At 46.3% G+C, this 16,541-nt stretch overlaps 1 protein-coding gene across 2 annotated transcripts in view; it reads left to right on the top strand.

Moving 5' to 3' along the window:
- rbms3 (RNA binding motif, single stranded interacting protein) overlaps nt 1-16,541 on the top strand; it is a 142,096-nt gene that overhangs the window by 108,844 nt on the left and 16,711 nt on the right. For both annotated transcript variants that reach the window (XM_036538651.1, XM_036538652.1), the window contains exons 6-9: nt 2,558-2,664; nt 6,360-6,403; nt 9,663-9,759; nt 12,145-12,195. In XM_036538651.1, the coding sequence (XP_036394544.1) occupies nt 2,558-2,664; nt 6,360-6,403; nt 9,663-9,759; nt 12,145-12,195 (299 nt within the window). The remainder of the gene's footprint in view (nt 1-2,557; nt 2,665-6,359; nt 6,404-9,662; nt 9,760-12,144; nt 12,196-16,541) is intronic.

The following is a 16,541-nucleotide window of genomic DNA, read 5'->3' as shown; positions in this document are numbered from 1 at the left end:
ATTGGTGTCTAGATCCGATGAAATAACACAAATTGAGAAGTAATTTTCAGTGGCAGTTTATATTTGTCAGAAGCTGTTTTTTGGTCTGTGAATTTTTCATTAAACCAGCAGACATCTTGTTCTGAGCCGTGATTTATGATTTCTTTACGGATCAAAGTTTGGATCTGCTCCAGGCAAGTGTGTTGGGATGAAGGATGTGATATGTAATATAAACTATAAAGGAAAAGGGTTGCACTTGAGTGGCGATCGGCGACAGTTGTTATTAAGACTCGGTAATTACTGTGCTATTCGAAGGCTGTTTGTTGACAGTTATCAGTTCACGGTTCACGGCAGTGCCTTACATATTGCTTGGCTTTCTGTTTGTGGTCCTGCACATAATAACACAATACAACTTCCTCTGTACAGACCTGATCCAGATATACCCTTGTCTGTCTTACAATTCATTGCACAAAACCTTTGCACTGCAAACACAAATGCTTTCTCTTAGAGACAAAGCAAGAGCCAAAAGATACCCAGTCCAGAGTGAGTGCTTGTTAATGATCGCTGAGGGGAACTCATACTGTCCTGTTCAATTGAGACGTGTGAATAAATGACTTTTTATTTCATAACCATTAAGCCCACTGGAATCACTGTGTCCACACTTATCTAAGTAAATAGTATGTCCAGCGAGCCTGATCGGTAGTGGAGTAGTGTGCCGGCGAACAGCCTTTTCTCACGCTGAGCTGCAATAGAGGTTTGATTCATTAAGTGTGATCTGCAGGGACGGGTGGAAAATGAGAACATTAGCAACGATTCTCGTAAAATACATAAATACCCACCCTGTCATCGTAATTTGGGCTGTGTGTGTGTGCTGTAGCTGGGTCATTCCGACCGAGGCCCACCCAGGTCTGCCCAAGCGCACGGTGGTCAGGCCGGGGAGGACGGAGGCCGCCCGCTCCAGGTGAAATAACTTCACCATGACTCTTCCCGCCAACTGACGCAAGGCAGCGTTCAAGAGACAGCGGGAGGGAAAGGGAGCGTGCTGGGATCGCAAGCTTGTTTACGCGTTTCCATGGCAGCGCCAGCAAAGGCGGCGAGATTAAGTGGTCTCCGAGGGTCTCGTTAGCGACCGTTGTTGACTTGGACGCGAAGCTTTTCCCACATCATGTGTCACGTTTCGGGTCTTTTGGCGGATCGTAAATGAGTGGAGGCACAAACTTTAACACAGGTTTGACGGTTTTCTTTTGCACACCAGTGGAACGAATGGCATTTATGGTTGGAGGGGAGGCCTCAGTGAAAAAAGAAAAGCAACAGAAATTTCCTATAAAGAGTACCGTGCCAAATAGTAAGGCATCATAAAATGCAGCACTCCTGAGATGTTTTTTTTTTTATTTCATTTATTATTTTAGAGTTGGCCATTTCCCACGGTATTCTTTTTTTTTTTACCATCTTTCATTTAATGGTTTTTGGCGTAACCCAAAGTACATTATTGTTTTAGGTGCAGACTTGAAAAGAGGGCAAAGACATGAAAGGAAAGTCAGAGCAGATTGAAATTCATTGTAGATTTTGGGGAGCAGTGAAGGGGTAGAAATCATCCATCCTGCAGAACAAGGCTCCTGTATAGGCGTTATCAGCCCGTCTGCATCGGGCGCTGCTAATGTAAACTTGCTGACAGGCACGTAGTCTCCTGCCTGCGTTTGATCCTGGCTTGTCAGCTGCTGGCTGCTGCTACCATCAGAACACAATAAGCAGCTACAATAAGACCTCCACAAGTCACCCCCCCCCCAACACACACACACACCCACACACACACACACACACATGCACCTGTCCCCAAGACTTTCATTCTTAGTTATACACTCACCAGGACTGGAATATTATCTCTTTCTCCCCCTTCAACTTTGTTTTTTTTATTCAAGTTTTGATTTGTTATATTTCCTGTAGGGCACCCATTTAGATGTAGCACCATTAATGAGAGTGACTTTCAGAAAGCATGGCCTGTGAAAGGAGCCGTGGAGCAGTCTATACGCCATTCTTATTTTCTTACTGCTGTTGAGCAAAATAAGCTTACAGAACCTGAATTCCACTGGTGAAATCTCCACTCTAGACCACAGCTTGCTCTTTCTTGTGTTTCAGAAAGTAGCCACTTGTGCAGAGAGAGGAGAAAAAGTGAGCGTAAAGCTTAAAGAAATTAGCTTTGGCTGACGGAGCCTGCGCTCGTTACCGTCTTTAAGTTATTTACCACTGCGATTAGACCGATTATTATTTCAACAATATCCAGCAATGCGCTTTCATGGCCTGCCAGTTGGGCTTTTTTGATGTTAGGGTGAGGAGGAAGTGCTTGCCAAGAGCTGAGCAGATTGTCTGAGAGTTTCATCAGTGACAGGGGGGTAAGGGGATGTAGAGAAAAGGAAAGGGAAAAGTACCCTGACTTCAAAAGGACATTGGGTTTTACAAAAAGGTTTATCTGTGCCCCCCAGAACCCCCCTTAAGGGGTCCCATTTTCCAGACCCGTCATTTGCTGGGGGTTACGGTATGGTTATGTCAGAACGGTTATATCTCTGTCCCCTCTCTGCAGCACCATCCGAGCCTTTGCTGTGCAAATTTGCTGACGGAGGTCAAAAGAAGAGGCAAAACCAGACCAAATACCCCCAGAATGGTCGGCCGTGGCCCAGAGAAGGGGAGGTAAGTGACCGCCCCCGCTCAGCCCCATCTGTCCAAAAACCAAAAAAACAGGAACAAGACGCCGGCGACGGCAAAACAACAGCGGCAGCAACAGGGAGATGGAAAGACAAGCCACCGCAGCCAGAGGAGGAACAGAGGACGAGTGGTTCACGTCCTTTAGCAAGCGCTGACATCTGGGCACGTCTCAGTTCATGCCTCTCAACCAGCCATTTAATCTCTCCTCACTTGTTTCCCCAAAAACAAGCCATGAATAATGCACCCCCCGCACCCCCTCCACCATGCCCCACTCAGTATGTAATGCACAAAGAATTTGTCCCTGGCTCCTGCTGCCAGCAATGCCCTTAATAAAGGACTATTAGGACAGAGATGTAGCTATCTTTAGGGGCAAAATACAGTCTGGGTATAGATTTAACCCAACTGCCATCCACCCAGGTGTTCAGGCTTTTGTAAGCCTAGGTGGGGGGCAGTTAAGAACAGCAACTGGAAAAAGTAACATGGAAAAGCAGAACAGCCTGCCTTCAGATCCTTAGTTAGAAAACCGGTCTGTAAATTGATCGCCAGATAAACATTATTTTTAATCCGTCACGAGTAAACGTGGGCACATGGTGAAATGGTTTGCAGTTTCAGTCTGAGGGCAAAACCTAATGACTACAACATGTGAAAAGCATGAGCTTTTATCAGTTGGGTAAACATCATGATTTCGAGGAAAGTCATTTGAAACCGGGGTGTTACACAAGTTCCCTGGAAGGGGTCCCGCTCATGGTCGAACACTCTGCACCAAGACATCTGAACCCCCACTGTCAGTGTACTTCGCCAATCTGTGGAATCTGATTAATATGTTTTGAAGTCACAGATGGAAGAAAACCCCATACGCCCCTCAAGCTCTCACCCCCACCCCCCGAAAAATAGAGTTAATCTTCCTTGTCATGTGCTTTCAAATGGTTCCATATGTGTCGGAGTGAGATCGTTCTATTCTACACAATAAATCATCACGCGTTCCCTGACAAAAAACAAGCACGACTGAGCCTTCCCTGCTGATACGTTCTCACAACGTTTTTGTAACGTCTATAATACTTTTTTTTCGCATTCGTGAATGTTCAGACGGCATTGGTGTTGCTCTGGAAAAAAGGCTTGACATGCCACTTTACTGTAGCACCAATACAAATAGCTGACTATTAAACAGACCTAAGCCGGGCGACAGCAGATGTGAATGTGCATTGTAAGGACGCCTATACAGTAAGCTCTCGGGTAATTAATAATGGAGTTCCTTTTGTAAGGCGACACTCTCATCCATTTTTAGATGGAGAGTTAATGCTCAGAGCTGTGCGGGGCTGTTTGTGTCCCAGCCCCTGTAATTTGTCTTCGAAAGAGCACTGTTCAGGAGAGCAGCAGGGCGGGGGGGGGGGGGGGGGAGGACGGTGGAGAGCGTTCGGAGGAAGGAGAAGTCATCAGACTGCAGTACAGCCGAACCAAAAGAGAACCAAACTGCTGCTGTCAGCCCTTTCTCGCCCCCTCTCAGACTCTATTACAACACGCAGAGTTGAACCTGCAAGCAGAGCGGGTGATGCGCATCTGACGCCTCGCTCTTAAAAGCAGGTTAATTCATCATGCGAGTCCAAGATGTGGCAAAGCGAGGAGGAAAACGATATTGTGTTCTTAACCCCTTTGGAGCTGCCGTTGCTATTACTTTACATCACCGTGTGCCCTGTACAGCCAGGGTGCTATAGTGCTATAGTGGGAGGCAATGGATAATGAATGTGCTCACAGAGAAACAGCCTGATAGGGTATCTGATTAAACCAATATGGCATATTTAGATGGCCATTACTGTACGTTACAGCCGCCCAGCTCATACTCCAAAACAAGTACGCCACACACTCCTCTGTTGCTTTCAGCTGGATGTCTGCTTGTGTAATGCTGTGTCTGTCGTGGGTGATCCCACAGGGCTGTGGATCTGAGGCTCGGTGGGGAACGGTGACCTTGTTTGTCACTCACAGACAGCTTGATCTTTCGAATGGCCAGTGATGGGTTTGCTTCAGGGCCCCACTCACCAGCAGGGGACAGTATGAAGTTTGCAGCCCACATCCACGTTTGTTAAGAAGTGTGAGTCAGTGGCCAGCGGCTTCCTCTCTTGCTCAGCACAGTGTTTTCACAATGCATTCCCAGGGATGTCAGGTGGTGTACCAGCCTCAACAAAGTGCTTAATGTCTACTGAAGGTTCTGGATGTCACTGTGGATACCCGTACACCTTAGTGGGAGTGGGGCTTCAGTAGCCACAACCAGTTTGACCTCTGAAAAGATCAGTTCACTTCTGAAATACTCATTCACAAAAACAAAAGCATGTTAAGCTACAATAAAGCACCCATTGTTAATGAGGGTATGAAAAGCTACTGGGGAATCCATTAGAAAGAAGAGAGAGGGAAAGGAAGTGGGATAGAGAGAAAGGAAGAAGGAAAGAGAGAAAGAGAGAGGGAGCATAATGAGAATGCGCACTTCCTGTGTAGCTCTCTTGGGGTGAGGGAGGAATTGTTGGGAGGGGGCCTTCCCATTCTATTTAGTGCGAGGAACAAGGCCCCACAGTTGGACCCGCAACCCACTCCCGTTTCCCGTGGAAACACAGGTGTCCCCCGCAGCTGTGCAGCTGCCGTCCTGAAACGACCCTTTCGCGGGACGTCCCATTCGGCAGGCCCGTCTGTACCCCATCAGTCATCCAGTCCCAGCCAGGCCCAAAGCCCCCCCCCCCCACCTTCCCTGGGCCTGCGGTGGGGCTGCAGCGCTCGTCAGCACTGGGACCTGCCGGCCATACCCCTGTCCTTTCGGGGCAAAGCCGTCGCGGCTGCCAGATGGCTGGGCTTTGCAAGCGCTGTTTATCCCCACGGACAGTATCCGCTCCCCGTCGCTTCAGTTTCCCTTTTTCACTCACACAGAGGCACGGTTGGGGTGAAATATATGATCCACCTTTCAGGCAAAAAAAAAAAATAAAGAAAAGAAAATTCCGGGGGACGTAAACGCCTCAGCGCCGTGCCGGGTCTCGCTAGAAATGAAGAGGAATGGCGCCGGCGGAATGTGGCCTCGTCAGCAGCCCGGCGGAAAGGGTAAAACCGCCGTTATCCCTCCTCCGGGAGCGGCCATCGGCCCGGCCGTGACGAATTGCAGGGTTAGGCGAGGCGGAGGGAGAGAGACCGGCTTTTTTTACTGTAGCCCGCCTTCCACTAAAATCCAATATAGAGCAAACAACAGGAGCAGCGGCGGCATTTATTTCCTGGAATTATTTACCCACCCCGGCAGTGTCAACATGAACAATACCTCTCCCAACCGTGTAATGCGAAATAACTTCGCTTGTATCAAATCGACAACAACTGTTCCACCATACTAATGCCTTTGCTCCCGACAAATGGCCCCATTGTAATATTTCTTGTACTATCGCTATAAGGAGTGGTGCTTAGGATGTTGAACTGCTTTTAGTGCGGCTTTCTTGTGGAGATCCAGGTATTTTGAAAACTATTAGCCACCCGCCAATCAACTCCACCCTATCACAAATGTGGCAACTGTTTGAAGGTGTGTGCTTTGTGTTATTGTTGTCATCCCCCAATCATTAACAAAATAAGATGCTGTTCCAACTGGGTTACTGATTAGTGATCAACAGAAGGATTGTTAATTTGAAGTAATTTTGGCCTCTCTCTTTTTTGTGTTTCAGACGAGCATGGCGTTAACGTATGATCCTGCTGCTATGCAGAACGGGTAAGACCATCTTCTGATCATTTCCTCCCAGCACGCTAGGGTTTGACACTGCACTAGGACACCTTTGGCCTCTGCCCACTTGGGATTCGCAGTGCTTCTGCCAGACCTAGATCAGTGCAGCAGGAGATTTACTCCTCAGGTAACAGGCAAGGAATTGGGAATCAGGCAGAGGGAAACAGGAGCCATTCTGAGTCCTGATTTTCTCTCCCAGTGCCAAAAGTGCTGTCTGTGATCCAGGCCGCGTGGGGACTGCCACAGCGTCCTTTGCTATCAGGTGTTTGCTGTCCCTTTGTGTCCCTGAAATAGCTTGCATTGTTCACAGTGTGGCCTGCGTGTGTGTGTGTGTGTGTGTGTGTGTGTGAGCTGCCAGGACTCCTGGTATAATAACAGAATAGGAAGGTTGGCACATGACCGTAACTAGTATAAAATGCTAATAGCGATAATTAGAGGAAATGCATGAGAGAGGAAATCGTCAGGAGGCTACAGGGGGTAGCAGGAAGGATGCAAGAGCCTGCCTTTCTTTCTCTCTCTCTTTCTCTCTCTCCCCCTCTGTCTCTCTATATATGATGTATATCTTTATTTCTTTCACTATCTCTGGCTTTATTTCTCTCTCTCACCCTCCTCATCTCCTTATGCCTTTCTCTCAGTCAGGGTTTCTCTGAGCCCTCTTAGGAAAGCTGTTTCCCGTTCCCTTAAACAGTCTGGCAGGACTCATCTCAATAAAATGTTTTTTTTTTAACAGTAAGAAATGTATTCAGTGTTACATAGCTTTAAACCTTTTGTTGTCACATTAATAAACATTGAAAATATCACATGAATATGTGTGTCTGTTAAGTGCGTGAAGTTATCAAAAGGATTAGGCAGAAGATTGAAGTGAGAGTCTAGCCATGGTCATCTTTCTAAAATAATTTTATAATACCTCCACTCTAAATATGATTAAACATGCAGCTTAGTCAGGGTCTGCTGATATGGGAGTGCAGATCACATTTCAGGTTACCTCGTGAATGTTAAATTCAAATCCAATACAGAAGTGGTTTTATTAAATTCAAGCCATCGACAGCTACTGCCTGTAAAGGCAATAACAGGGACAGTTAAAGGGACAAAGTGACAGCTGAATTGATTTAACGATGGAGGGGAGGGTGTGGGCAGCGCAGGCCATTAATAGCAAGGCTGTTGGAGCCAAATTTTTTTTCTGCACAGTTGCAAGACGATCCAAAATGCTTCTGGACTTAAATACGGCGCACTTTTAATCGACTTCATTTAATTAACAGTGGACTCGTGTTGACTGGCAGCTATGACAATGAAAGAGCTAGACGACAGCCCCAGAAAGTAGCATCCGAGTCGTATCTAGCGTGCGTTCTTGGTGCAGAGCGTAGCTAAATAGCGCAATTAACACCGAGAAAGGGACACATAAATAAAGATGGAGATTAAATTGCCCTCAGCTCTGTGTCTCTTTCGAGCTGCGTTCCATTGTTTTAATTGGCTGCATTTCCATTTTTATACAAATGCGAGACGTGGCATTCGCATGCCCTCCATATGTCATTATGCTGCGCCCTAAGAGAGCGCATTTACTCATATGGAAACGTGGTGCGCTCGGCGCTTCACCCTCTGCACTGCATTATTCACTCAGATGACACAAAAATCAATACAGCACAGTAATAAGAGTAATGGATGAAACATGGCTGCCGTAGGTACACAAAGACAAATAAAGCAGAGACTGAAAATATTACTGCAGCTTATAGGCAAACCCACACGCTCTCTCACACACACACACACACACACGCGCACACACTCACACCTACACACACTCTCACATACCCACACACACACACACTCACAGTGACACACACACAGATAAAGACGACCCTGTATTAAATGATTCATGCGCTTCATGCGCACCGGAGAGGCCATTTTGCAGAGCAGGAGAGCCCCCATATTGAGCTGTCCATACAAATACATCAGCATGAATAACAGAGTTTGTATGAGCCAGCCGTTCGCGCTGTGGCTGGGGGACTGCAGCCTGGTTTAAGGTGAAGGAAAGGCACATGTGTTTGATAGAGCAAGAACACTTTGCCTGGGATGGGCTCACTGTGGTCTCTCCTCAGATCTGATACAGGCCTTAATGTAGAAGACAGAATGGAGGGATAACTAGGACCAGAGTTTAGTCACCACACACACACACTGTGACCCTCCAGAACCAGGGTATAGTAGCCCTATACACAGTGCAGCAATCCAAGATCAGCGTTAACTAGCCTTGAAGACACTAAAGCCTTGAAATTCCCAGCTTTTCAGAGTAGTTAGTAACATTGCTATGCATCATTAATTATTTACTACACTACAGCCGTGCCCTTCCTGTGATTATAACCCATACCCTTCTGATAACAAGTTCAAAATCTTACACATATTTCCATACATGGAATGACCACACACCAAGTAGGTATCAGATGGATTTGTCTGACTGATGCTGATAAAAAGGAATCAATACATGGATATAAATGATATGCAATGGGGTTATTCCAGGTGTCACTGTAAAAAATTCAACACACAATCCACGCCTATAGAGCCTGACACTTTGTTCCAAACAGTTTTTTGAAACAACAAAACACAATTTGATTGCAGCTGTTTTCATAGAAACAAATAAAACACTCAATAAAATATATGTGTTTCATAAACATTCTTTTTATGTGTGAATGTGAATTTCTTTAAGTGAGGCAGGGGATAAAACAATATCAACACAGCCCTCAGGGAATGCACAGCACATGTGTGTGTGTGTGTGTGTGTGTGTGTATGCGCGTGTGTGTGTGTGTATGCGTGTGTGTGTGTGCGCGTATGCGAGTGTGTGTGTGCGTGTATGCGTGTGTGTGCGTGTGCGTGTATGTGTGTGTGTGTGTGTGTGTGTGTGTGTGTGCGTACCTGTGCGTACCTGTGTGTATGCACTCCAGCTGTGTGTGTCTGGTGTGTGTGCGTGTTTCCATGTGTGTTGTGGCAGTAGGAGATGAGAGCTGGTACTGTAACCCTCCTCTCTTTCTCCAGCGTTCCGCTCCCTCCTCTCCAGTTAACCCTGAGTCCGACGGGTCCAGATTGAGATGCTTTCCAGCTCCTCGCAAATAAAATGAGACCCAGTCTGTCAGAGAGGCGCCTGAGTCTGGGAGAGAGGAATGGAGTGTGGGGGCGGCGGTTTTCCAACTGGTTTTCTCTCTCTCTCTCTCTCTCTCTCTCTCTCTCTCTCTCACTCTCTCTCCGTTGTCTCTCTGCACAGGTTCTACTCCTCACCATACAGCATCGCCACAAACCGTATGATCGCACAGACATCCATCACACCCTTCATCGCTGCTTCTCCTGTGTCAACGTATCAGGTGAGTAAGGGAGAAGGGGAGTGGGTCTCTCTAAAACTGTAAAAAACAACACAGACAGGTAGCATCTGTCTAGTGGGCGGATGGTAGAGTGTTGTGGGAGGGGGCGGCGGTTATCTCAAGAGATGAAAGAAAGACGGAGTGGAGCGGGAAATGAATCAGAATACTGAATGAACCAGCCAGACCTGGCCAACACGGCCTCCATCCATCCTGTCTACCCTCACCTCTCAAATTTCACAAGATTGCCCCCCCCCCCCCCCGGCAAACTTAAAAGCACGCGTTGGCTGCCCTCTGAGCAATAAAACCAGCACGGTACATCATTCTAGTCTTTGAACATACGCTGTCAACTGGAGCATGAAATTCACTTAAAGGCCTTTGTGAACACTCAATAAGTATTGAAAGATTCAGCACAGGGGGTCTTTGTATGTACGGGCCCTTCTCAGCAGCACTGTACAAGACTGCTTCAGTGCAGGCGTAACACCTCCAAGCCAAGATTAATCCATGATCTTCCATTCAGAGTACTTTAATGACTTTTCTTTCCAGCAGACTTTAAAGTGGGCATGAAGGTTAGCTGTGTTAAAAGATCAGGGGAAGAGCTGCATTTGATCTGTTTTTTTTTTTTATGAGCAACCCCATGTGAAATTATCAGCAGCTTACAATTATCACATAACATGCACGTCTAATGAGGGCATGACATAAATGTTTGGTTCTTTGGAAAAAAAAAGAACAGTCAACAGTCTTTTATGAGGCTGGCTACAAAGGCTTGTAAATGTAGCCAAACCAAACACATTTTCTGGGTAATGGTTTCTCATAGAACCTGTGATGACTTTTGAAGAACACCCCCTATTCAGAGGGTGAGTGTATTTTTGTGCGAATGTGACGTTTGTTTTCCGCCTGTTTTATGCCACTCTCGCATCACACCTCCTCCCCAATCCCCCACCTTGTGATGGAAACCCACATCCCTCCAGCCTCTCAGACCACTGACAGCTCTGTTTGCCTGCCTTTTAGAAGTGCTGATTAAAACCCAGGCCGGCACTCTAGTCAGATAGCAAGCAAACAGTAATCCCCACTCCCAAAGGCTTCCTAAATTGATTTAGGAACAGAAGAAGAGAGGACAAAAAAACAACAGTGCTGAAGCGTTGTGGAATATCAATGCGCCCGTCTCTCTGTCATAAATTGTGACAGCGATGTCTGTCCCCCCACTTTAGAGAGATGTTTGGGATGTTGAGGGTTTGTTGTTGACCTTCAAACCTTCAACCAGTCTGTGTTGCTTTAATTCAAGAGTTTGTGGACCTATTCTGTGGAACATTATTAGTAACAGCAGTCATTTTTACAGCAGTTTTCATTTTTACTTACATATCTGATTTGGAGCTGAAACTTTAAGTGCTCACAAAAAGTCTCCATGTTTTTCAAAATCAAACACTTGAAAAGTGTTTGATGGTTGGATTCCAGTCCCTACAAAGGAGAAAGCCATCACAAGATTGATTGGTAAATGCTTGGTATGTCAAATCAAGCACTTTCCTCAGGTTTAGATTTGTTTCCAGAGAAAAGCTCTTAGTGTTCTGGAATGTAGAGATGCTGAATAGTAAACACGTGTGCACTATAGGTATAATGCTTCTCAAACAGCAGGCACATATACAGGAAGTGTGCCAAAATTCAGCAGAAAAAAAAATGCAAACATTCCACGGTCCTTCACTTCAGAACTTTCAAAGCCTGAGAAGAAAACCGAATAAAAGGCATGTTTGTTTTTCTTTTTCTTTTGTACTATAGTGGGAGGGAAAAAATGAATATTTTAAAAGCAGAAAGGCAAGACTTGTGTTTATGCAACCGACTGGATTCAAATCAGTTTGAAGCAATGAACCCAAGAAACAGAGCGTTTATCTGACTCGTTGCGTGAGGGCAAAGTGGAGGTCACTGCAGAGAGAACAATTCACATGGGCACACCGTCCCCCTCACTGCAGCTAAGCACACCAATGGAAACACAGAAAAGCATACACATGGACACACACAGTAACACAGACAGATACAGTAACACACACATGCACCCAGACGCACACACACTCAGACAAAGTAAAAAAAAAAAAAAAATCAATATATGTAGGCTGCTTCCAGTTAATAGAAGAAGTGTTGTTCTAGGAAATCATTCTCTTCGCATTAAGAGATGATTATTAAATACGGGGGCAGATGAAAGCTGTGATTTTGGGCCGAAATGAGCTTTGATGATGAAGCCGCCACTGTGCTGCTGTAATTATTTGAAAATATTGCATTCAGGCACTCTGTCTTCTGTGCTTGTGGCATTGGGGGAAGTATAGAATTATGAAGTCGGGGGTTTGAGGAGGCTGGAATACTGTAACACAATTTTACTAATGACAGATTTTTCACCTGCAGGTCCAGAGTACATCATGGATGCCTCACCAACAATATGTTATGCAACCAACAGTAAGTACAGCCCATTTCATAGGATGAGCACTGTCTTCTCTGCACCTCTGTGCCTGTCACCGCAGTTTGCCCCCAACATTTGGCTTAATTAAAAGATGTTTGCCTTTACATTTGGTTTTAATTAAGGGACAGAAATGATAATGTCAATGCTGGGTGGGGCTTCTGTGCCCCTACAACCTGCAAAGGAGGCAAGGCTGAAACACTCAATTGATGTGAGCAAGCAGGATGTCTCAGTTGCACTTTGTGGGGACCGTGGCGTGCACTTTCAGCTCCATCCAGGCCCAGTCAGGATTAGTTGAGCTTTTAAGTGAATACAGATCTGTGTTTGACATCACTGTGCTGCTTATCTGCTGCAGATAAATCACAAGGTGCTGTCTGCTGTATTGGAACATGCAGGAAACCCACAAATACTGATATGCACGAGAACAGATGTATCAAGTATTAAGCGGTGAACAGTTTTGACTTTAATCTGTGAGGCATGCGTGCATGTGTTTATGTATGTGTGCGTGCACTAGAGGGATTGATGGGGCAGACTTTCTACAATGGGACAGACTGGGAGTTGATGACGTTTGGAGGTAACCATGGCGTGACTCAGCATTTCAAAGAGCAGTTCAACATGCATTGCAGGTCCACTAGCCTGCAGCATACCAGCCCTGGATGGCAGTATTAGATATGAAATTCAAGATCAGTGCAGTAATTAATAAATGACATATCCCATCAGTATTTTATGGGAGCCCTTGTGCCGCGCCCCCTTACTCCCACGTCCAGAGGCAGGGAGTGGCCTTTTCGGTGCTGACTCTGTAATAATAATAAATTGAGTTAAATGAAAGGTTGATGCCTTGGAGGGTTACAGGAAAGGCTGGAGGGGTCATTTATGAGAAGAGATAATTTGTGCTCCTCAGAGCACATTCCAACCTTGGCTAACCCCTGCCAGACTCTGTACCCAGTGCATGCCCAGATCTGTCTGGCACCGGCGTTCCTCACACCGTTTTCATTAAGTGTAGAGACGTACCAAAACTGTGCAGAGAGCAGCTCTTCGCATCCATCTCCTTTCATACCTCTCTCTGGACCAGAAGGGTCCTGGCTGCCATTGGAATCCCCAGCTTGGTGGACAGTGTTGCGGTATCCAAACCAAACATTGGCTGCCCCAAAGAGAGCTGCGTCTAGGACGACGGCCAATCGGCAGGCATCCATCACAGGCCCCGCCCCCCCTCCCATCTGTACACGCGGGCCAGGGCAGAGGAAAAAAGAGGACCTCGTGTGAACCTCTTCTGTCCTCCAGCAGGACTCCTAAGCGTGCATTCTGTGAAGATGGATGGGGCCGTGAGGAAAAAATGCTTACGCAAAAGAGTCATCTGTGCCCTTCCTGCTGCATTCTCAGCATGTTGTTAAAAGTAAATATAAAGTCATGAAGCACAACTTGAGCACAGCTGTAAAATACCAGAGTGGAAAGGAAGAGATTCCCTAAATGTCCTGCAGAAATTAAACTTTAATAATAATAATAAATAATTACTAATAATAAACAATAAATTCACTCAACACTTTTATCCAAAAGGGGTGTACAGTTCTTCAGTGGCTTTCCCACTTGATCCATTACAAGATGACAGGGGCAAATACACAGCGCTCTAGCCAAAGTTCTGCCTAGCAGTCTCCATTGCGCTCTGTACTTAGATAAAACAGAGTGAAGGGAGACACCTGAAAATTGAATCAAACAAGAAAAATAAAAAAGTAAATATTGCAAGCTTAATAAAGGTTGCCTTGCTTTCTCATTTCTGCATTGTTCTTTTGGCCTCAAGTTGCTAGGCACCTATCTTGCCACAGTAACTCTGATTTTTGTCAATAATACTAATAGTGAAAGGTATAACCTGTTGCAGAACAGCACAATCAGGGGTTTATGTGAAGGAAGCACTGATTTGGGTCCCACCATGCCTTTCCAGAGGACAGCAGGAGACAGAGGAGCCACTTACTTTAGCACCAATGCCTATCCGCTGTCCCTTGGTTCCACTGTTCCATGGTAAATTTGCGAGTGTGACTGGGGCATTAGCAAAGGATGTCTTAAAGACATCCCTGTTTTACAGTAATGACAACTGCTCTGACCACTTTGCCTGGCCATCGACAAGCCAACGAGTACTTAATTCAATGAGTCCCAAATATATGGGTCAGTGACTATTTGGCAATGAAACGCTGGAGAAGCCAAGCCTTAATTGCATATCACTCACTGCACACAGACTGCAGATTGCTGAACGCCTGCTCGTTGAACCTCTTCAAATATTTCTCCTTTTCAGATATGACAGGTATTACGGCCTTTGTATATTGATGCTCACTTTTTTTTTTCTGTTGAAGCTGTGAACATTGAATGTGAACATTGAATGTGATTTAATGTGGAAATGCTGAAATGAATCCAGCTTAGTTGTGTTTTCAGGAAGACTGAAGGCATGTCTCTAAACAATGTTGAATATTATAGTTAGCCTGCAGGTCAGGAGAGTACCGAAGGATTGGGAAACCTACAGGCACGGTTACACTGGCCCACCCGACCCTTTCTGCATCAGGTCCACCTATCAGAGAGCTGTCTGCTGCCATTATCACCCCTGCCAGCACCCGTAGTCTATTCAGTTTGAGGTCGGATGCTCCCCCCTCCCACTTTCGGCAGGACAAAGGAACTATATGGCCCCTTAACTAGAGGAATGAATAGGGCACGTATGAGGGTCTGTTAGAGAGAAGGGTTTGCAGCCAGAGAGTGGACGACGGATGCTCCGTGGTAGCAGAAGCCTGTTGTCACTTGGAGTGAAGCTGCCTTGGCAACGTGTGGCTATGAGTCATCACTCTTACGCAGTGTGCAGGTGCATGACTCACCTGGACGTCCAGCGTGCCTCTTAAAATGAACTTGTCAGTTTGCCTGGCTCAATCCTCCCCACATTCATTGTGGAAGAGACAGGAGGAAGATCTGATCTTTTACTCATCATGTGCAGGGATCTCATGCACACATCTCTCTTAATGATGCATCTCTCCTCATGGTGAACTTCCCGTGAGGTGAATGGCATTGTCTTCACACAAGAGTTAAGAGCGCAGGTTTTTACAATGCTTCAGGGCTGTGCCAAAGGCACATGTCTCCCCATGTTTAGCAAGATTTTTCTCTAGTAGAAGAGGTATTCAAAGTCACAGAACTCACATAATATACTACTGTGGAGAGTAAAAAAGTACATGGACCACAGAGTGTCCTCATGTGCCATGGACATGCTGCAGAGAGAGGAGAGAATCAGCATAAATTCTCCTTTACTGTTAATGCTCCTTACAAGGAAGAGACCCTATATTGCAGGGTGTGTGACACTCCTGATGTAACGTAGATTCCTGTATAGACTAGGAAGCTGGATGCCTGATGTAATTAACAACGATTACCTCCCTGGTTGGTCAGTTCCCACCCTGCTCCCGTAGGCCAGTTGCTCCAGCACAGGCTAAGCCCTCCCTCCCCCAGCAGGAAGTCCATCTCCACAGAACCAGCCCTCATGCTGTTAGCTCCCGGAGCTGCAGATGTTCATCAAAATAGGCAGATCTGACTGGCATGTTTGTGTGTGTGTGAGTGTGTGTGTGTGTGTGTGTGTGTGTGTGTGTTTGTTTGTTTGTGTGTGTGTGTGTGTGCAGGCGTGCCTGTGTGGTCATATGTGTCCATTCGTGTGTGTGTGCATGCACGTGTGCGTGCGTGCATCTGTGTGTCTTTGTACCCCGCAGTGTTGTTGCACCATTGTCACTGCAAGATATATATTTCAAACAACTGAAAAAGTCGATTCTGTAACGGGCCTGGTCTGCAGCACCAGAGGGATGGCCTTGATTGTGGTGTTTTGTTTTGTGTTGTGTTTGTGTTTCGTTGTTTTGTGTTGTGTAAGCTGGACCCGGTTCAAGCTGGCCGTCTGTTCCCTGTAAGGGCTGCCATGTGGCTAACAGCTCCCAGCGGCCTCCGCTCTTCCCTTTTTTTGAATTTTTTTTTTTTATCACCCGTCCACCAGATCGGCCTTGCTGCCGCGCCAGAATGCTGTGATAGTGCTGAGCAGGTCATTAGGGAAGCAGGCCTGCCATGCGCTGTGTGCCAGGCCGGGTGCAGACACATGTTTGCACACAGAGTCCCCCTGTGTGCTGAATTTGCATACCAAATCTGTGGACCTTCAGCAGAACCATGTTAGAGTGGGCTCTGGGTGTTCATGTAACGTCTGCAGTGGATTTATGTGGAGGTTCGCTGGTGTGTCGGTGCTTTGGCTCAAAGATGAAATTCTGCCCTGTGTTGGTTAGAGCCAAAACCATTGCCCATGCACTGGGGTGGGTTTGCAGGTGTCATTAGAGAAACCAGTAGATCT

The sequence above is a fragment of the Megalops cyprinoides genome, chromosome 10, assembly GCF_013368585.1.
Source record: "Megalops cyprinoides isolate fMegCyp1 chromosome 10, fMegCyp1.pri, whole genome shotgun sequence".
In the NCBI taxonomy this organism is placed as follows: Eukaryota; Metazoa; Chordata; class Actinopteri; order Elopiformes; family Megalopidae; genus Megalops; species Megalops cyprinoides.
This window is presented reverse-complemented; position numbering and strand designations above follow the sequence as displayed.